Source organism: Lottia gigantea (genome assembly GCF_000327385.1).
Source record: "Lottia gigantea unplaced genomic scaffold LOTGIsca_16, whole genome shotgun sequence".
Lineage (NCBI taxonomy): Eukaryota > Metazoa > Mollusca > Gastropoda > Lottiidae > Lottia > Lottia gigantea.
The window spans coordinates 1306441-1328182 of record NW_008707965.1 but is presented as its reverse complement, the minus strand read 5'-3'; the positions used below and the strand labels follow the sequence as shown (position 1 = coordinate 1328182).

Genomic DNA, 21742 nt, shown 5'->3' with positions numbered 1-21742 from the left:
TGATCTTGTTATGATCTAGGCCCTAAATACTAGATAAATATTAAATCATGGTATGATGATTTATTAAATGAGTTCCATTACATTGTTCAACAAGCCTTTAAGTTAAAGAAAGGCCAACAAAGTAAAGGCTTATGTAAGTTCTACCAAATGTTTCATTTGATACCAGTTATGCCGAGTTATGAGACTTTTATTGAATAAAGCATTTGATTGGTTGAAAATCATATGTCCCAGAACATGATATGCATAGCAATTTTGTCAGATCATAGGTGGCTTGTTCAGTCATGTCTAGATTTACATTAATTAAATTTTAATAAAAATGTTGCTTTTGTTAATTAAATCATTCTGGTGCTGTAAAGTAGGATGTAAAATTCCATTATCCGATATTCCATACTTTAGATATGTTAATCCTATTTCCCTATATCACCTATACATACAGTATAATAGAATATTTTCATTGTTAAAATAGTGCTCAATACATCAATTGTAGAGTGATATAGAAATACCACTGTTAAAATAGTGCTCAATACATCAATTGTAGAGCTATATAGAAATACCACTGTTAAAATAGTGCTCAATATATCAATTGTAGAGCTATATAGAAATACCACTGTTAAAATAGTGCTCAATACATCAATAGTAGAGTGATGGAGAAATATTAAAACCAAAAAAAATTGTTCTACTTCTGTAGAAAATAAGTCAGGAGATTACGTATCGTGAAACTCTGACCTATACATGCATAAATCTAGACATTTGTAAAGAATAAATACACCAGCAGGTTTCAACATGTGAAGAGTAAATGGTGTCAGTCAGTCACATGCTGTACAATGTGATTTTGTGAATAGTTTGGTATGATAGATGTATGGCTTGTTCTAGACCAGTTGTTAACAGATTAGATCACACGGCCGAAAGCATGACTTGATATATCCTCATTGCCCAACACGTTTCTTTCTAATCAATATGACTTTAACTTTAGTGATATAAATAACAAGGTTTACTTCACTCTGTAAGGGAATTTGTAAGCTAATTTGCTGTTGTGGTTAATACTATTAGCTCAATTAGAGGTTAAAAATAAGACTGCTGTGTCATTTTCCCTTATTGTACCCTACATGAACCCAAGAAGATTAAAGGGACAGGTGTGCAATTTTTGGGAGTTGATTTTAGCCTTGAAAATACTTATGTAAATAGTCTTACTATAGTCTTAAATAGTACTATAAATGTATGAAAATCACAGAACTCTTTTGAAAATACTTCAAACCAGAAATTTTACTCACCATTTCTATATATGTCTTTTCTATATATCATAAGAGTATCTTAAATTGACGAGTCCTCATTTTAACATTCAAAAGCAGATAATTCTGGACACATATAGATTTGAAGGTTCAAATTTTGACGGCCAGCTGTGACCACTATTACTGATTAGCTCAGCTAAAAAATTCCATTTTCTGAGACTTAAGTATGATTGGTCAAAAAAATTGCCCACCTGTCCCTTTAAAAATTGGTGTTAACTTATACATGTATATACTTTAAATTTGAATTTTTATCTAAAATAATGAAAAAAAAGAAAAGAAAAGTAGCCTTTAATGCCCCTGTACTTGAAAATTTCCATGATTGCACATTGCCTAAACTGGAGTGGAAAGGACATAAACCTACACTTTATTTCTATTTTCAGCTTGATGAACTGGGTCGTATTCTAGTCAACATCAGTAACATTGTACCAGGTGGTATAGTCTGTTTCTTCCCAAGCTACGACTACGAGTCACTTGTATTCAACCACTGGCAAAAAACTGGACTCATTGATCGCATTTCAAAGAAGAAAAAGGTGAGTCAAAAGTTGCCACACTGTAACTTGGTGTGTCATATCTGGCATTTTGGAGAGTTTACCTAGTTGTGCAGGAACCACAGACGTCCGATTGCAAATTTGAATGGTGCAAATTGATGCCATCAGTGTCCCCGATACAAATAATTTAGAAAACATCTTTACAATCGATGTGGTAGATTTATTACCCATGCAGGTGTCCGTGTCTCTTTCAGAGAGTTCACATACCTAATTTGTGAAATAAGTATATTAAGGACCCATAGTCAGACTTGTCTGATGCCTTTGTACAGCTGGGGTTGTCAGTTTTGCATTTTTTCAGAGAGTCCACACAACTAATGGTTCTAGGGACAGAGCCCCTCCCTAAATTCTTGCTAATGGTTGATATGCAGTCAATATGTTGGTAGTGCCATATTTTAGTGCTTGGTATTGTGTTCATGCAACGCTACACATCTCATGAGAACGTTCATGACATTTAGTTACATGAGTATAAATAGTTGATGAAATGCCTGGTATTGTCAAGTATCTGTATATTACCATGCAATATGATCTGCATATCATGGTATGTCGTATAGCGATGTAACAATTCAACAATTACCAGTAAGCCTATTGTGTCAGCACTACTATGTATTGTAATATATTACAGGTTTTAAGGGAACCAAGAAAATCTGGAGGTGTAGAACATATTCTATCTCAATATTCTACAGTCATCAAGGTAACCTCATGTTTGGTGAAACTTTTATTGATGTGCAAACTTTGCATATTTTGTCAAGGAATAAACTAATATATGCCATTTCACCAAATGAATTAATATACTTAATCAGATTCCGAAACTCCTCTAAACTTCTGCAGAAATGGAAAATTGATGAATATAGGTGAATACATTTGAACATTGGTATTTGAGTCCTTAGAATAGCGAGATGTTTTGAAACTGCTGTTCAGCCATAACAAACTACGTTATCAAAGACTCTGTATGTGTTTTCACCCTCTCCCATCTATATATAATTGTGAATATAATGTACATCCTTCTTACCCTCGAGTAAATCTGAAAAAAATTCATACTGTAAACAATACTAGCAATATCTGGACCATAAAATCAAATATGCATAATACAGAACAATAACAATATCAAGTATCTAATATCTATATAGACTATATGGAATATTGGTATGAGCTTTTATTATTTTAGAGATGTAAATCGTTTGGTACTACCCAACCCCAGACGGGGGCTATTTTATTATGTGTAGTGGGAGGGAAGATGAGTGAAGGAATCAACTTCTCAGATGATTTAGGAAGGTAAGAATTTGAACTCTCCGAGCACCAACTGCTTTTTCTTTTCAAGTGAGTGGCATAAAAGCCAGGTCTGAGGCAGGAATGTAGCCTAAAATACTTTCAAAGCTACATTTAAGTATTCAAAATTGCCACCCACAAGTGTAAGTAAATAATACTATGATTTAATTTGATAAAAATTGCATGAAAAAAGTATTAACATTTTGGATCCTCAATCAGACATGACCGGCAAAGATGTTATTGCTGAAAACAATTCACTAAATGCAGAAAAGTAGCATGTCATTCATTTCATATGCCTAATAAGGTGCTTGATTGTGGGATGTAAAACTCCATTAAATTTTAGATGCGTCGTAATGGTTGGATTGCCGTATCCAAATTTGAAATCTCCTGAATTGAAGGAAAAAATGGATTACTTGAATGCCAATTATGTAAGTATTCATAGTGAATCGAGCTAGAAGAAATTTTTATTATGATTTTTTATACGCCCACATGAAAGGGGGGGGGCGTATATTGCCGTCACCCATGTCCGTCCATCTGTCCACAATTACTCGTAAACACTCTACAAGACACAATTCTTGACGGATTTTGACAAACCTTGGTATGAATGTTCGTAATCACTCAAGGATGAACCCTATTGAAAATCAGAAGAATCGTAAAATATTTAGTATGAGTTATTGTCCTTGTTCTTGAAAACGCTTTCAAATTTAGCTCTAAAACACTAAAAGTCATGATTGTTGCTGGATTTTGACAATAATTGGTTTTATTATGCATTCCCGTGCTGAAGATTGAATATTTGCCTTCTAGAGTGTTCACGAGCTAAAAATTGAACATGTTTTCAAGAATAAGGGCAATAACTTACACTCAATATTATTCAGTATCGCCCTAAGAGTTCAAAAGAAGTGTATGATTGAAGGTTGAATATTTCATACTCGTGATTGTTACTGTACTGCTAAATATTTTTATTCAAAATCAAAGCTGCATGTGGGCATATATTACTTTGCCCAGCAAGCTATTTTTTGTGAACTAGTGTGGCTTGATTCAAGTCATGGTCCTCCCAGACAAATTGAACGTGGAAAAAAGCTTTATTAGGTTTGTTGGTAGATGACAAATTAACATTCGCTTCCAGTGGATGCTGATATCACAAACTATGTAGTTGTTGGTAGTTAGATCGGTTCAAATTGGATGATTCTGATTGTTGATAAATCTTGGGACTCATTTAAGTTTGATTTGATTTATTGTACAAGCAGCAGGAACTTGAGTAGGAAATTCTTAGGAAAGAGTTTGACAGTCAAAGGGAGATAATTCTGTATAATGTATGGTTTATTAATAAGATTATTAGCTTAAAATTTGTTGATCCAATTCTACAATCAGTACTGGGGGAAGTATTGTTAGTGATACAGGACATGCTCACCCTTTTGAAACACCTGGGTCCCATGTCACAAAAAGACTAGTGATCAATTTTTTTATAAGTATGTTATTTCTCTTTGAAAATTCCATAATATCGACAAGTGAAGAATTTTTGCCACCTTGCACCGTCATGTTATAATCTACCACTTTATATTTCAGCCTAAAGACAGTGAAGGGAGACAACCTGGTCAGATACATTATGAGAATCTGTGTATGAAGGCAGTGAACCAGTCGATTGGCCGAGCTATAAGACATCGCGGAGACTATGCTACAATCTTATTGGTTGACAGACGGTACAACAGAAATAACGTTGTTTCTAAATTACCCAACTGGATAAGCCAACATCTTCTGAAGCTTGAAAAATTTGGTTTGGCGTTAGGAGCAGTTTCAAAGGTATAGTTTTTTATACGCTCACATTGTAATGAGACTAAAGTATGATTGGTCAAAAAAAAGCCTACCTGTCCCATTAAATGACAGACTTCAATGTTTTTATTTAAAAGTCAATTGAATTATGTGTATGTGCCTTGGAGCTAGTTTTGATCTTGTATGTAGATTGTAGAGTTTCATTGGACTATACTTCCACAGTCTAGAATTTAATCTAAGCCCAGTTTTGTTTATTAATTTAAATCTCTCGTACTTTTCAGTTTTTTTCTCAGAAGAAAGAACATCCTCCCTGATTTTATGAACAAGATGGCTACCAAAGTTGCACCATTCATGGCGTACACGTTGGATTTTGCTTACAACGCCTCAGTGGAACATTCTCTGGAGTTAATGAGTTTAGGTTCTAAACTTTAGGGGAGAGTTGGAACAGTGAAGAAATGGGACACTCCTTTTATTGGTTTTATTACTTTGCTATCAGAATCAAATGAATATATTTCTGTCGATCTCCATTTCATGTGACAATCTGAAAAATCTCTGCTGAACATTGGAGTTTTTACATTCAAATCATATGATATAATCAGGCAAAGGTTCCATGTCCAGCCCTTGAGACCGCACAATAATTTAGGATTTATGTCTTTGGACAACCAAGCAGTGAGTTGAATAGCATGTATTGAAGTTTGTATGTTTGTACCAGGTTACTGTGTTGGTGATGTATTAAATTATTACAAAAGCAATGTGTAGCCTTAAGCTTTAATGTATAACTCTTAACCTGTCCCTGGTGGTTAGAACATGTGAACAGAGTTTTGGCCTATAAAGATATTCATGCCTGCTGATTAGGGAATGCCTTGAACAAGAACTTTCCTAGGATATCTTTGACTCTAACAAGCATTATATTCTGACCCCCTATATCAGTCTGAGGCCATAAAATATGCAGCTGTCCATCTTTAATGCAATTAATAATGGCTAACAGAGATAGTGGATGAACTGAACCTGGGCGCTTACCAACATATAAACTAAGAGTATATAAAAACAAGCAGTACATTATTCTATTATTTATCTATATAATTATGTTAATATTCACTCCAAAACAATATACAAACAGATCAAATGGTCAATAATATTTCTATATGGCTGTATAAACCGACATTGAGGTGGGGAGGTTAACCAGCTTTTTAGGACCAAGTACAGTGGTCATCTTGTTCCTAAACGTTTCATTACACATACAGGTAACCTTCTCACATTCACTTGATAACGTTACCTGTATGTGTAATGAAACGTTGTGTTTAAATAATACAAAGAAGTTTATATCCATAAAACTGTTGTCTCTTAATGTGCTGTGATCCTTCAAAATGTCTTACAAGGATTTAAACAACATATGCTACCAGTGCTTGAGAAACATGAGCCATAGGCCATATTGATGTTGTGCATAAAATAGACATCATTCAAAGAACATAGCATTATTTTACAGATGGGTTTCCTTATATTTAGTGTCAAATTATGCAAACTATTTGATTAATTGGTGTTTCTAATAAATTATCATGTATTCTCAATCATATCATTATGTTCTTATTGCATATAATTAAGAGTTTTAACCACTCAAGTATGTACAGTCTGGATAAACAAAAAAAGACTTTTTGACCTTTCTTGATAGGTCACTCATTAGAATTCTGCTTGTGATTCTCTTCTAATATAGCTAATTGTGAATTAATTATGGCCAAGTGAGACAAACTGATATTTTTCTCCATCATTAGAACAGAACACCTCTTCTTTATATTCATACAAGTATTAGCATTTTCATTTTCATAAATGAAAATAAGGGAACCCATCTTTAATACCGTGGACCACTTGGCCACTTTACTTCACCTACACTATATGGGAGACAAACATTTTCAATACCCAGCACAGACATACAAGTTCTCAATGATCCTGTCTACTTCTTGATCCTTGGCATGGATCTTTGAAGTTATTACTAAAACTACGCTGCGCTGAATTTTTTTGGCAGTGATAATAAACAGTGATATAGCAGTAGAGTAGTATGTTAGTAAGGGCCTGAAAATTATATTAGGATTTTTCACTCAATCGGATGAAAACATTGATCTGTATGTTTCATTCTTTGATTCCTCCACTGAGACAGATCAGGGGAAAGCATCCACATTTTAATCAGACCCCTGGGTCATACCTAGCTGAGATTTTACTCAAATTTGAAGCAGCTATTACAAATGAATTACTGATTGTATCAAAGACGAAAATATATCAATCCTTATTGCACAATGTTTCTGGCATTATCACATTACTTTAAAATGTTAACTTTTTTTGATGCAAGGGGCATTATAAATTTGAGTAAAAACTCAGATGAGCAATAGAGATGTTTTGTGGCCCTGAGGCCAGATTGTGTGAAATTCTGATGTTCGTGATTGCATTTATCACTCTGATTCAAGTAAAAATGGGCAGCCAAGTTTGGGCAATTTCAGATGATATTTAATGTCTGGATATTTTTGATGGTGGGGGTGGCATTAAGTTATTATCACCAGGTCGTTTCTGTCTGTGAGCGTTTGGCATCCATCTCTCATTGTTGATAGTTTGGAAGAGAATTTCCTTTGTTACAGGATTTCTTATACTTCCACAAACACCTTTAGCTGTATTAAAACTGTTAGGGAAGGACTTGTCAGTTCTTTGTCGCATGTATTTCCAGTACTTCCCATCCCACATACACTCTATTATTTTATTGTCTAACTGACGTAGTTCTTTATTCACCTGAAAAAAAAAAGGAATTAAAAGTTTACGAGGGATAGGTTTCGTACCAAACTTTAGTCTAAAAAAATAAATTGAATTTTTTTAGCTAAGCTTATCAGTAAAAGTTTGAGGAAAGGTTCTATTTGAAGAGATTATGTGATTTTCATGCAGTTCTGAAGATTACAAAGTTTCGCAATTATGCTTAATCTATATACAGTAATTTCTGAATGAAACAGGCCCTTCCAACTAGCCTTTTGTGCAAGTAAGACCAACATGTCTGTCTCGGACACTTAAATAATATGATGTGTGCTGGTTTTTTTGGAGTTGTGATTTGAGAATCTAAATTGGAATGAAAATATACATGATTCAGGATAATGTCTAGGAAATAGAATATATAACATGGCTGTTTTGGGAGCATGACCCAAAAATATATACCGGTATTTACAAAATGCTATTATGTAAAAAAAGCAAGGGACCTGGCCTGTCAGCGTTTAACAACAAAAATATGCAAATCATTATCAAATATATTGCTGGACCTCTGAGGCCCAAGGGTTATACCTTTAGGTTAATTGTCCAAAGGAAAAAAGAAAATACATGAAAGCCTTCATCACCCACCTTGATTTCTCCAAAGGCTGGTTCCAGACCACCAACAAATAAATACCCCTTTGTTTCTGGCAAACATCCAACTTTATTCTCCTTCACGATCTTCAGTCTAAAATCTACTGAATTCAATTCTGGAGGTTTCCATTTTAAAACATCATCACAACGACCAGCCTTGTAAGGATCTGAGGCTGGCTGAAAAATAAGTCCATCAACTTCATGACTAACCTCTTTGGAAAATTTTCCCTCTAGAAGTTTTTGGGAAATTGTAACATCCCAGAATGGTTTACTACGTACACTGAAGGATTCTATGTTCTTATCCAGCATTCCTTGTTGAATCTTGGCATGGCGAGGACCAATGATTTCTTTTTGGATACACAATAATCTTCGATCAAAATCAGTTTTTCCCACTTCCTGCCCTTCAAATCGGAGAATATCATAAATAAGATAACGTGGAACAGATTTTCCATCCACCATATCTAAAATCATTTCTCCATCTACGAAGGTATCGCGTATATGGGCAGATAAATCTTTACGTTTTGGGAAATCTAAATTAGCCACTTGGAAAACAGCATTGTCTCTGTCAATCATGTATACTTCGCCCCTCCCATCAATTAATGTCATATACCGTGTCCCGTCAGCTTTCCAACTCACTTTATAAGGTTTTTGACGAAGAAAATTTAGGTTTTGAATGTCCATGGAAACAGGTTGCGAACCTGGGAATCCATTTTTCTTCCAACCAGCCATTTCTTGACACTTCCGTTGAATTTGACTTAATTTGGGTTGGGAAGTGACTATATTAACTCCAGCTACCCCTTCCATAAATTTGGCATCTTTCTTTACAAATTCTTTCCGAAATTTTCCAGTAGATCCATTTTTAGGTCCCTGACTGGAATTCCCATCATTCATGGAATTCCCATCATCATCCACACTGTCGTCGGCTTCCGTGCACCAATCGGGAAGTGCTGGTGCTGCAGGCGTGTCATCAATATCACCATAGCGTCCAAAAAGTTCGTCTAAATATTCTTGTTTATAAATTCCAGGGGGTCTTATCTCAGCGAAAGCTCTCACTGCAGCTTCAACACTCCAGTCAAATCGTTCCACTAAATAAGCTACAATTAGAAAGCCAGTCCTGTTAAAACCATGTGTACAATGGACACCTATTAGTTCTAATGGCTTTTGGTTTTTAAAACGAGCACATAAATTTATAAACGCCTCTGTTTGTTCCTTTGTGGGTGTTTCCACACGTCCTTTACAACACAATTTCACAAATTTACATTCCAATTCTTCCACTTTTTTACTCTCATAAAATCGATTTGTGTTGGTTAAATCTACAAAGAGTCCCAGCTTCTTTTTATAAAGTTTGACGGAGGCAAATAACATATCCACATCAAATAGGCATTCATCAGGTATCTGGTCTTTGTATTTGTCATCTAGAGGAGTTTTAAATGGGATAAACGTATCCTCGATGACTTGACCCTTTCGTGGGCAATGTAACCATCTTGGAGGAATCTTCTCCCATCTTTCCTTCTTACTCATTCTGTGTTTTGAGGTCAGGCTTAATTAAACAAATCAACACATCTTCATACAGTACTGAATATTTTCTAGTAAACCAAATTTAAACCTGGAGAAAAAGACAAAGTCGTAATAGCTTTGAACAAATTGATTTTCTTCTTTCATTTCACAATTATTAGTCTGAGTCATGAAAAAAGCGGTTCTAGTTGTCTTTGAAAGATAGTTTGAGATGTCCTGCATCCAAAGTTATCAAATCTTATAAAATACAGGCTCTGATAGATATTTTGACAGTTATCGGCCGGCGAAGAGTCATAAAAAACAAACCTTGTGTTTTATGGGGATTTCCACATCTCAAAAGATGCGGTACATTTGATGTGACATAAATGATGTAGGGGTATTATGATGGTATCTTTCTTTCTAAATATATATGAGTTTCGTTCTGGTTTGACAATTCGATTTCAATAAATAGGTTTAAAACCCCTGCACCTTAGGCGGTGCTGAGAATCCTTATAAAACAGGGCCTAGTTTTGGGTCTCGACACCAGCCAACAACTTTCAAAATAGCTATCAGAGGCTGGAATACAGGCAGATGTTTCAGTCAAGCTTAAGCAGTGTTACTGTTAGTGACTGGGGAGAGGGAGGAGACACATGCACTCTTATCTAAGTGAGGAGAGAACTCAAGTCTTAAGACTAAGAAGACAGACTCAAGAGATGACATGTTCCCGTTGAAATGGAGAAGGGGTGATGTTCCAATTCAATATGGAAAAATATTGGCTACATTTGTGTTATTGAAATAAATGGCTTTAGTCTTTACCATTCAGATTAAGATATCGTTCAAGTCTTCTAAATCTGGATAGTTTTGCTTACAAAATAGAACAGATTTTCGCAATACTTTCTAATTTTGAACACAGTAGTTTCAACTTCCGTTTAACTCTCAGAAAGAGTTATCTTTTCTTGTCAGGCAAATCGGATGATTGTCAAATCGCCCTATTCTCTTACCAAGACTGTGCCACATCGTAATCGACCCATTGACACAACTGCAGATGATTTTGTTATAGTCATGATAAGACATGGACAGCCATCAAATCATAACTCACTGAACAGCATCTTCCTAGAGAAACAGTGTACGATGTTTATCACATCTAACCATTGCTTTCAAAACACTACATTCTCATCATTAATTACTAATAATCCCCTTTGTGGACTAAAGGTCAATTATTTATCCAATGAACAATCTCGTCACACCTGTATTAGATGATTAGCTCCGGACCCCGTCACGTCTGACTCAGATGACTTGCTCTGAACACTGTCATATCGGTATTAACTGACTAGCTCTGGGCCCCGTATCAGATGGCTAGCTGTGGGGCTCCGTCTCTCCTGTATTAGATGGCTAGCCCTGGACTCTGTCACGTCTGTATTAGATGACTAGACTTAGGCCCTGTAACTTTTGTATAAGGATGACAAAAACTGGATCGCGTCTGTATTAGAAAACTAGCTCTGGACCCTGACACGTCTGTATAAGATGACTAGCTGTCAGGCCTGTATAAGATGGCTAGCTGTGGGGCCCCGCCACCCCTGTATTAGAAAACTAGCTCTGGACCCTATCACGTCTGTTTTAGATGACTAGCTCTGAGTCCCGTCAAGCTTATATTAGATGACTTGCTGTGACCCTCGTCACGTCTGCATAAGATGACTATCCCTGGAACCCATCACGCCTTTATTGGATGACTAGATCTAGACAATGCCACGCCTGTATAAGGTTACATGCATTAGACCACGTCGCGCCTGTATAACACGACTAGCTTTGGACCCTGCCACGCCCTTTATCAGATGACTAGCTCTGGACCCCGTAACACCGTATTAGAAAACTAACCCTGGACCATTTCACCCTCTGCTTTGGACCCTATTGGAACAATATTAGAGTATCGGACTATTAATTTCTGAATTTATTAGTCACGCGTCCTTCTGGCAATTGGCAGATTGAAATTTTTTATTTTGCTTAGTATTAGTAGACTACATGGAATATAATTTTGTCTCTTTCAAATATTTTAAAGCAATATTTAATGTCCTGATATGTTTGGTGGTGGAGTTGGCTTTATATCATCATCACCAGTACTTGGTATCCATCTTTCATTTCTGATGGTTTGTAAGAGCATCTCCTGTGTTACAGGATTTCTTATACTTTTACAAACTTCTTCAGCTGTCTCTAAATTATTAGGAAAGGACTTGTCAGTTCTTTGTCGCATGTATTTCCAGTACTTCCCATCCCACATGCACTCTATTATTTTATTGTCTAACTGACGTAGTTCTTTAGTCATCTGTAAGATATAATACAGTTTTAAATAAGAATGGAATAATTTAAAATTAAAAATAGTAACAATTTACGGCGAACTTGATCCCAATAAAGCCGGATGGATGAAACACTAACTTAGGGATTTTCAACCTTGTTCTTTCTATTACCCCTTACAGGACTCTGATCGATTACGTTACCCCTCTCCCATTATGGATCCTTACTATTTCGTGATTTTCTCGTAGGTTTTTCTCTGCAACCTTTTTTATATCGGACAATATAGCCTGATTGAGAAACTTAAATTATAAGTGGCCAAAAATTGTAAAAGTAAATTCAGCGATATGTTTTAGTCAAGATTTTTGGCGCTGATTTTCTCTGAATCTTTTCTGACTAGACTTTGTGTGACTATTGAGAGCGCCATATGTATAGTTTCGGTCTCATTGGTAATGTTTGGCTAGATACGGATCCGTCACGCCAATTTTCAATGACTAGCTCTGGACCCCGTCACGTCTGTTTTAAGCGTCTAGCTCTGGACCCCATCACGCCTGTATTAAATGACTAGCTCTGGACCCCATCACGCCTGTTTAAATGACTAGCTCTGGGCCCCGTCACGTCTGTTTTAAACGTCTAGCTCTGGACTCCATCACGCCTGTACTAAATGACTAGTTCTGGACCCTATCACGCCTGTTTAAATGACATAACTCTGGACCCATCACGCCCGTATATAGTTATAGTTCGGTCGGGTCTCTCTCTCATTATTGTGACCAGATGTTCACCTGACGGGAATTGCATGAAACTTCCTTTGAATCCCTTCAAAATTAACCCACCTTGATTTCTCCGAAGGCTGATTCCAGACCATTAACAAATAAATGCCCCTTTGTTTCTGGCAAACATCCAACTTTATTCTCCTTCACGATCTTCAGTCTAAAATCTACTGAATTCAATTCTGGGGGTTTCCATTTTAAAAAATCACCACAGCGACCAGGTCTGTAAGGCTCGGATACCGGCTGGAAAATAAGTCCATCTACTTCATGACTGATTTCGTTGGTAATTTTTCCTTCTAAAAGTTCTTTGGATTTCGTAAGTTCCCAGAATGAATTACAATGTACACTGAATGATACGTTCTCATCCAGCATTCCTTGTTGAATCTTGGTACGACGAGGACCAATGATTTCTGTTTGAATATAAAATGATCTTCGATCTAAATGAGATTTTCCCACTTCTAGCCCTTCAAATCGGAGAATGTCACAAATTAAATACCGGTAACGTGGAACAGATTTTCCATCCACCATATCTAAAATCATTTCTCCATCCACCAAGGTATCGCGTATATGGGCAGATAAATCTTTACGTTTTGGGAAATCTAAATTAGCCACTTGAAAAACAGTGTTGTCTCTGTCAATCATGTATACTTCGCCCCTCCCATCAATTAATGTCATATACCGTGTCCCGTCAGTTTTTAACCCCACTTTATATGGATTTTGACGGAGGAAATTTAGGTTTCGAATGTCCATAGACACAGGCGCGGAACCTGGAAATCCCCCTTTCTCCCATCCAGCCATTTCTTGACACTTCCGTTGAATTTGACCTAATTTTGGTTGAGAGGTGACCATATTAACTCCTGCTACCCCTTCCAAAAACTTGGCATCTTTCTTCACAAATTCACTCAGGAATTCCCCAGCTGATCCATTTTCCGGTCCTTGATTAGAATTGGCGTCCTTATCCACAATTTCGACGGCCTCCGTGCATTGATCTGGAAGTGCTGGTTGAACAGGACATCTTTCCTTGTTACTCATACTTCGTTTTGAAGACAGGTCAGATTCCACAAAGTGATCACCCTCGTCCATTTTCAGTTAAAAAATATAACCCTGGAGAAAAAAAATATTGCTTGGAAGATATTGCAATTTTGGTCAGGAATTATGAATAATATAATAAAGAAAACTGCAAGGCAAAGACCTGATCACTACATTACGGTACTAAGTAGAATTTATCCTGGGTTAATCTGATTCGATTTGGTCTAAAAACCATTTGTCCTGTATCAAATCAAATTTGATTATGGTAATCAGCGCATTTATTGTAGCAGCGTAGCTCTGTTAACTTCCGCTTTAGTAATGGCGTCCAGGATGACTAAGTTATGTTCTCAGTAACAGGCTGCATTCAACAAGAAATTGAAAGCTTTTCACCTGCCACGCTCACTTTTGACGACCTAATTACTAATAATAGATGCACAACTTTTTCATCTATAAATATTATTTAGTTCTGTTTTTTAAGATGAATTGCTTGAGACTTTACAATTACAGATAAAGTGTTCTAAATCATAATAATTTTGCTTACAAACGGTTTTTCACAGTGGTTCAACTGGGTTCCTCCACCAAAAATTCAATATTAATCTAATGCCGAATTTTCTAGTCGTCTGCTCTCAGAAAGAGTTATCTTTTCCTATGAGACAAATCGGTCAACGACTATGTCAAATCGACCAGTAGGTACAATGACAAACGAAATTATAAAAAATGAAACGAATTTTACGTCATACTTTCTGCACCATGTGGGCTAAAAAAGATGGGCAGCGCAATGCAGGGTGCAATGAGGGAAATTTTGCTAGGATGGCGGCATTAGCCTGCTCTTTTGCTATTTCCATCTGTCGAGGGATCTTAAAAAAGGCCTCACAATGTGCGATTTCGTTTAGATGTCATGCACTAACTCACGCTACGACACGATGCCATGTAGTGTGAGGGCGTGTACGACACGACAAAGCACGCGATTGTGGGCACTTAAGGTATCTTGTTGTAGCGTAGAGTTCTGTCCAAAGTTATAACGAAATCGTGGCCTTGTAAGTATCACGCATGTGCTTTGACGACTTAGACCAATCTCATTGGCTGAAACAGGTGTGACCTAGAAAAAATGATATATTGATTGATCGATTGGAACTAATTAGCTTTTTCAAGATTATGTACTTATAAGCTCGATGTTTTACATTGTATTCATGAATATTTCACGGCGGTGCCAGTATCATTGGTGTAAGAAACTAGGCACCTCGAGTCCAGTTACTAAAAATGACATAAGTTTTTAGCGCCCGTTCTCTGTTTCTTGTAGTACAAGGAAGGGGGTGTGCTCAGGCCCGTAGCCAGACGTAATTGTTCGCCGGGAAGGGAGTATATGATATATTCGGAGGGACAATGGGGAGGTGGGGGTGGTCGATTGCAGGAAGGGGTGAAATATTCAACTAAGATGTCCTGGATCATCAAACTGTTACTATCACTTTTTCGAATAAAAAAAAACGATTAATACATTAACTTTAATACCAATATTGTTAATAGAATTCAAATCACCCCTGTATGTAAACTGTGTAGTATTATACACATTACATTTTGTAAAGCTCATTTAGCTTGCAAAACACAGATCGAAAGACTGTCAAAATCCATTTGGAAGTTTATATTTTGGTTTTTGAACAATCTAGACAATCAATTAAGTAGGGGAAATACTTGAATATTCATACCGCAATTGCTTTGATTGCTTCGGAAACATATGTTTTTTAGGTCTAAAATATAATCGTTTTGGTTTGGTATTACTTCTATTTATTATATTTACTTTAAGTGTCCTTATTACTTCGTATTGGCCTTTTTACCCCTAAACACGAAACTATTGCTATTGTTTTAATACTGACGAAATTATTATGCGTGCTAGATCTGTCTCTTTGTGAGCACAATGAAAATAATTTACGACTGATTTTTTTGCTACTCAATAAAGGTGGATACCAACCTCAGACTAGACCCCTACTCTACACTCACAGTCGTGTGCTCGATGATTTCGCCGTGAGATGTTTAGTTATAGTGTGCAGTGATGATATGAGTAATCGGACGTTTTTTTGTGGCATTTTTTTCAAGGGGTGGTTTCAATCATTTTTTTTCTACCCCTGGTAGATAATATGAACAATTATTTCCAAATGAATATATAGGCTTATAACCGTATTGAGAAAGGCATGATATAAGGGGATGTATGACCTAAGGTTGGTTTTCTGCTTCTGCAGAAATTGGAAAATTTTGTCAAAAAATTCCTGGAATACGGCGAGGTGCACACTTTCGAATGAGACATCTAGAGATATCCGAATCCGTTTCTTTGGCCTACGTGCACGGATAATCAAAAAAACCCCAAGCATATCACCAAGGCTTCATCCTCAACCGAAAAATCCATTTTTGTCTATGTTGATGACACAAATTGGCTTGCAACATTTCGTAAGATGTCGTGAGGAATGGATAGTACGATACTCTTCGATACGATTCAAAATATCTGCTCTGTGATGTTTTGGCGTGTCGTAACACAATCGTAGGGAAATTGTGTAGTAGAGCCTTGCTTTAACGTGCACAGCCTGTAGCACAAGGGGCCTCAAAGAACAATATTCTGTACATCTTGAACAAGGTTATTCAGTAACCATTATTACAAATGTAAAGCGTTTTATATGACTTGAAACCTTTCAATTTACAAAATACTTCAGTAGATTTCAAGAATTATAAGTGGTTAATCCAATGAATAAACTAATAAAAGTTTTATTGTATCATTCCTTATTAACGATTAGCCTACTTTTTGTACAGATTCACCACTTGAGGAGATTGATTTGATTCTTGAATATATTATGTAAAAAATCTTCAGAATTTCTAGAAATACACAAAAATCGCATAATTCCTTCACAAATATCCCAAACTAAGAATTTCATTTTCTACTTCTATGTCTTTTCTACAGAATCCCAAGAAACTTTCAAACTCAGATAATTCTGAACACACATGGATTTGAAATTTCGACAGATTTGAGACTGAGGTGGCGAACTGTTCCCTTATAACCTAGACAGTGTGTTCTGGAATTTTTGTATCCATGTCAATATTGATTAACACCAGTTTTCAAACAGTTTTCCTTAGACTGTCCCTTTAAATCTGGTTATTGTAGGCATAGCTACGTTTGATAATGTATAATATACCGAAATGGTATGGATAGAAGCGAATACATTATAATTTTGTTCAAAATATGCGAAACAGAAAGAGATATTTCATTTATAGACATGATTTAACATATAGACTGTAAAGTACTTGCACTGGGCATTCCACAACAAATCGTAAATAACATGTAGATAAGGTTTTTATTTTGCTAAGTAGACTACATTTTGGATTTTTCTCTATCATATGATAAAGCAATATTTAATGTTCTGATATGTTTGGTGGTGGAGTTGGCTTTATATCATCATCACCAGTACTTGGTATCCATCTTTCATTTCTGATGGTTTGTAAGAGCATCTCCTGTGTGACAGGATTTCTTATACTTTCACAAACATCTTCGGCTGTCTCTAAATTATTAGGAAAGGACTTGTCAGTTCTTTGTCGCATATATTTCCAGTACTTCCCATCCCACATGCACTCTATTATTTTATTGTCTAACTGACGTAGTTCTTTAGTCATCTGTAAGATAAAATACAGTTATAAATAAGAATGGAATAATTAACAATTATCGCCGGACTGAATTAACCAACTTAGATTCTAACATCCCCCTGCCAAAAACATTTTTTTTTTTCATCAAAAAAGACTATTTGTCTATTGAGAGTCATTTAAGTTTCGACTTGAATTTTTGACTTGATCACTCTCATCACGGTTGTTTTAAACGTCTAGCTACTTCATGACTGATTTCGTTGGTAATTTTTCCTTCTAAAAGTTCTTTGGATTTCGTAAGTTCCCAGAATGAATTACAATGTACACTGAAGGATACGTTCTTATCCAGCATTCCTTGTTGCATCTTGGCACGTCGAGGACCAATGATTTCTTTTTGAATACAAAATGATCTTTGATCTAAATTAGTTTTTCCCACTTCCTGTCCTTCAAATCGGAGAATATCATAAATAAGATAACGTGGAACAGATTTTCCATCCACCATATCTAAAATCATTTCTCCATCCATCAAGGTATCGCGTATATGGGCAGATAAATCTTTACGTTTCGGGAAATCTAAATTAGCCACTTGAAAAACAGTGTTGTCTCTGTCAATCATGTATACTTCGCCCCTCCCATCAATTAATGTCATATACCGTGTCCCGTCAGCTTTCAATTCCACTTTATATGGTTTTTGACGGAGGAAATTTAGGTTTTGAATGACCATAGTCACAGGCGCGGAACCCGGAAATCCCCCTTTCTCCCATCCAGCCATTTCTTGACACTTGCGTTGAATTTGGCTTAACTTAGGTTGAGAGGTGACCATATTTACTCCTGCTACCCCTTCCAAAAACTTGGCATCATTCTTCACAAACTTGGTCAAGAATTCCCCAGCTGATCCATTTTCCGGCCCTTGATTAGAATTGACTCCCTTATCCACATTTTCGAAGGCTTCCGTGCATGGATCTTGGAGTGCTGGTTGAACAGGACATCTTTCCTTGTTACTCATACTTCGTTTTGAAGACAGGCCAGATTCAACATAGTGATCATCCTCGTCCATTTTCACAAAACATAAACCTAGAGAAAAAATATTGCATGCAAAATGGATATATCGTATTATATAGAGATTCTATTCTCTAGTCATGGTACCTGGTAAGTCCAAATGATAACAATATACTCTTGTTGACCAAGTTTGAAACTTTAAATTTTATGTCCATTTTAATAGGTAGTATTAATTTAAGTTAGAACTAATAATTTCATTTAAATCTGTCACGTATTTTGTGCTCTAAAAAGTTAACAGACTAGACAAACCTATTTCGAAAAACAAGGATAGTAAAGCGGAACGCACACGACGGGCCTTTGTCCGCAAAACATTGTTTCGTAACAAAAGTCTGTCGTGTGCGTCAGTAAAAGATATTGTTTTAAGTTTCAATTTTGTACAAATGTTTCGTTAACAATTGTTTTGATTCTGTCGTGTGCGTTGAATAAAAATATTTTAAGAATCATTTTGACAACCGTCCGTCGTTTGCACTCATTAAATATTTTTTGATTTTATAGAGTTCCGTCTCGATTCAGTATGAACAATATTACTATTAGTATATAATAAGTTACGTCAAAATCCATTAAGAATTGTGCCTTCTAGAGGGTTTACGAAATAGAAATTAAACCAGTTTTTAAGGACAAGGGCAATAACTCATATAAAATGTTTTCGATTTATATTTTATTTTGGATAGGGTGATAATGATTTATTTCACTAAGTTGAGTTAAAAGAATGATCGTGTCTTTACGAGCAATTATGGACGGAAAGTATTGGATGATGCCAATTAACATTTTATGTGGGCGTATAATTCAATAACAAATGAGCGAGAATCATAAAGTATTTTGATGAATATCTATATCGCCTATTAACACGAAATTTGTAAAATTTTCGATTAAAGCTAAGTAATAAAACTATTTTTATTGCGACCTCTTAGTTTCATTTTCTGTTACACGCGTCAAGTATATTCTAGGAAAGATCACATTACTAATAATTTGAAAGTGAAAGTAGAACACGAAATTGCAGGTCACATTTCGCCAATATCTATCATATTCATGGCATAATATCTCAGAGACTAATAAACGTATTTTAATTCTGAAAACATTATCAAAGAGGGCAGATATCAATCTCTTCCCAGATATCAATCTTTTCCCAGATATCAATCTCTTTCCATTTCAAGTTCAAGAAGTTATCTTCATAAATGACTAAGTTATGTTCTCAGGTAACAGGCTGCATTCAACAAGAAATGGAAAACTTTTCATCTGTCATGCCCACTTTTTGACGACCCTATGATGCCTAACTTTACCATTTTGGAATATTTTTAAGTAGTTTTGTTTTTGAAATAAATGGCTTGAGACTTTACAATTACAGATCAAATGTTCTAAATCATAATAATTTTGCTTACAAACGGTTTTTCCACAGTGGTTCAACATGACTCTGGACAAAAATTCAATATCAAATCCGAATTTTCTAGTCGTGTGAACCGACCCAGTAAAACATGCTAATGACTGTACTACGTGTATTATGGTAATTAATGTTATTTTTAGAAATCCTTTAGTCCGTGCTATTTTTAGAAATCCCTTTTCTTCCCCCCTTTTGGGATTTTTGCATGCGTAATTTTAGGTCTAGATTTGTTATGTCTGAAATTGTACTTTCTTTCAGATTCTGCGAGATGATGAGAGATTTTCATGCGAAGGATAATTCTAAAAAAGGCTGTTTTGTGTGCAGTGACTTCCAAGCAAATATTGATAAAATGTAATGGTCTACTTTCAGTTTGGCTAGCTCAAGATTCATGATTTTTGTGTTAGATAAATTTCTCCTTATACTTTACTTTACGTACTTTTTTCTCTTGATATATTGAATTTTTGTCAAGGAACTAAGTATTGTCCAGGCTTTAATGTGACATATTGGAAAGTTTTAGTCGAGATTCATGGAAAAAGTTATAGAAGGTTGAATTTCGTGATTTAACATGGAAACAGATGGCAACTGAATTACGGGAGTCGGCCCGTCTGTTTACAGTGTGCTCTGGAATTTTTGTATTCATGTTGATATAGAATATGACCAGTTTTCAGTATTGTTTCTAAACACAGTTTAGACTGTCCCTTTAAATCGGGTTATTGTAGGCATAGCTACGTTTGATAATGTATAATATAAGGAAATGGTATGGATAGAAGCGAATCTATTACAATTTTGTTCAAACAAACTTTATGATGCAGCAAGGCATCACCCACTGTGGGCGGGACGTTCGTTCCTTTCATGAATTAAGGAGAAACAATTCAGTTACTATTTTTACGTTTTATTACGACACCTCACATTCCACACACACAGTTCACAAATAATTCGTTTGATGCGTTAGATGATTATACAGTATGTCGTTAAGCAATATGGGTATATAAAACGATGTGAAAAGACGTGGTTTAGCTGTAAAGACAAAAATACATATTCTTTAATATCAGTAAAAGATTTACCACAACAGTCACTATGATGAATTCAATGCACGTGGGGAGGCTTAGTGCATAAATGTCTTAAAATATGAAATTGCTTAAATGCCATGTCAGGAATTATATTGCCGTTAATTCATATGTTCGTTAACGTTGTATTTAAAGCATTATTACTTTACACTTACAACTTGTGAGGGGGTTAATGCGTTAATTAATGATCAATAGAATTCTATGAAATATAAAACAATGGCGGCGTTTTTTAATAAGGCGGTTCGTTACGTTGATCATAGTGCAACTTACAGTTCTAGGGCTTACTTCGTTTAATGCGTTACTCTTAATACAAGCGTTGTACTAATATTTCTGCCGTAACATTCCGGCCCCTTAAACAATAATTTGTTTAACTAACAACAAGGCAGAACAATAACTAATATAGAAATATCAATAACTTAACCTATTCATTAATTATAGTGACATTAATAAGATTAATTTAGAAATTGGTCTACGTAAAATACCTGATTTAGTTTTAACATATGCACTGCGAACTAAACCTTTTGCATCTGAGACAATTTCTGTTACTCGACCCATAGACCACTGATTTCTTACAATATTTTCATCGACAATCAAAACAATATCATTAACATCTAAATTATATTGGGGTTTACTCCACTTCTTACGTTCTTGCAACAAAGCTAAATACTCTTTTTGCCATCGCTGCTAAAAATGATCTGCAAGATATTGGACTTGTTTCCAGCATTTGCGCGCGAAAACATCTTCACGCTGAAATTTACCAGGGGGTAGTAACCACTGGATCGCATAGTGAGCAACTGAG

General features: G+C 35.7%; 5 protein-coding genes across 5 annotated transcripts in view; 1 reads left to right on the top strand and 4 right to left on the bottom strand.

The window, feature by feature from the left end:
• LOTGIDRAFT_112727 (hypothetical protein) overlaps positions 1-4909 on the top strand; it is a gene marked incomplete at both ends in the record, with an annotated part of 35395 nt that extends 30486 nt beyond the window's left edge. The window contains 5 exons of the mRNA XM_009051187.1: positions 1670-1819; positions 2460-2528; positions 3003-3109; positions 3447-3535; positions 4677-4909. Of these exons, the coding sequence (XP_009049435.1) occupies positions 1670-1819; positions 2460-2528; positions 3003-3109; positions 3447-3535; positions 4677-4909 (648 nt within the window). The remainder of the gene's footprint in view (positions 1-1669; positions 1820-2459; positions 2529-3002; positions 3110-3446; positions 3536-4676) is intronic.
• Positions 4910-6977: 2068 nt separating this feature from the next.
• LOTGIDRAFT_213204 (hypothetical protein) lies at positions 6978-9763 on the bottom strand (the record flags this gene model as incomplete). Its single annotated transcript, XM_009051186.1, has 2 exons — positions 6978-7645; positions 8240-9763. 2 exons carry the CDS (start codon positions 9761-9763, stop codon positions 7370-7372), a joined length of 1800 nt encoding a protein of 599 aa, XP_009049434.1. The 3' UTR covers positions 6978-7369.
• A 1947-nt stretch (positions 9764-11710) lies between these two features.
• Positions 11711-14395, bottom strand: LOTGIDRAFT_213203 (hypothetical protein). Its single transcript, XM_009051185.1, has 3 exons — positions 14363-14395; positions 12856-13896; positions 11711-12056 (listed from the first exon to the last, which is right to left on the bottom strand). Exons 2-3 carry the CDS (start codon positions 13873-13875, stop codon positions 11799-11801), a joined length of 1278 nt encoding a protein of 425 aa, XP_009049433.1. The 5' UTR covers positions 13876-13896; positions 14363-14395; the 3' UTR covers positions 11711-11798.
• A 2819-nt stretch (positions 14396-17214) lies between these two features.
• On the bottom strand, positions 17215-18496 carry LOTGIDRAFT_158221 (hypothetical protein; the record flags this gene model as incomplete). Its single annotated transcript, XM_009051184.1, has 2 exons — positions 17215-17472; positions 17684-18496. The coding sequence occupies 2 exons, from the start codon at positions 18494-18496 to the stop codon at positions 17215-17217; spliced, it is 1071 nt and encodes a 356-aa protein (XP_009049432.1).
• A 2305-nt stretch (positions 18497-20801) lies between these two features.
• Positions 20802-21742, bottom strand: part of LOTGIDRAFT_158220 (hypothetical protein) — a gene marked incomplete at both ends in the record, with an annotated part of 5665 nt that continues 4724 nt past the window's right edge. The window contains one exon of the mRNA XM_009051183.1: positions 20802-20893. Coding sequence (XP_009049431.1) covers positions 20802-20893 — 92 coding nt within the window. The remainder of the gene's footprint in view (positions 20894-21742) is intronic.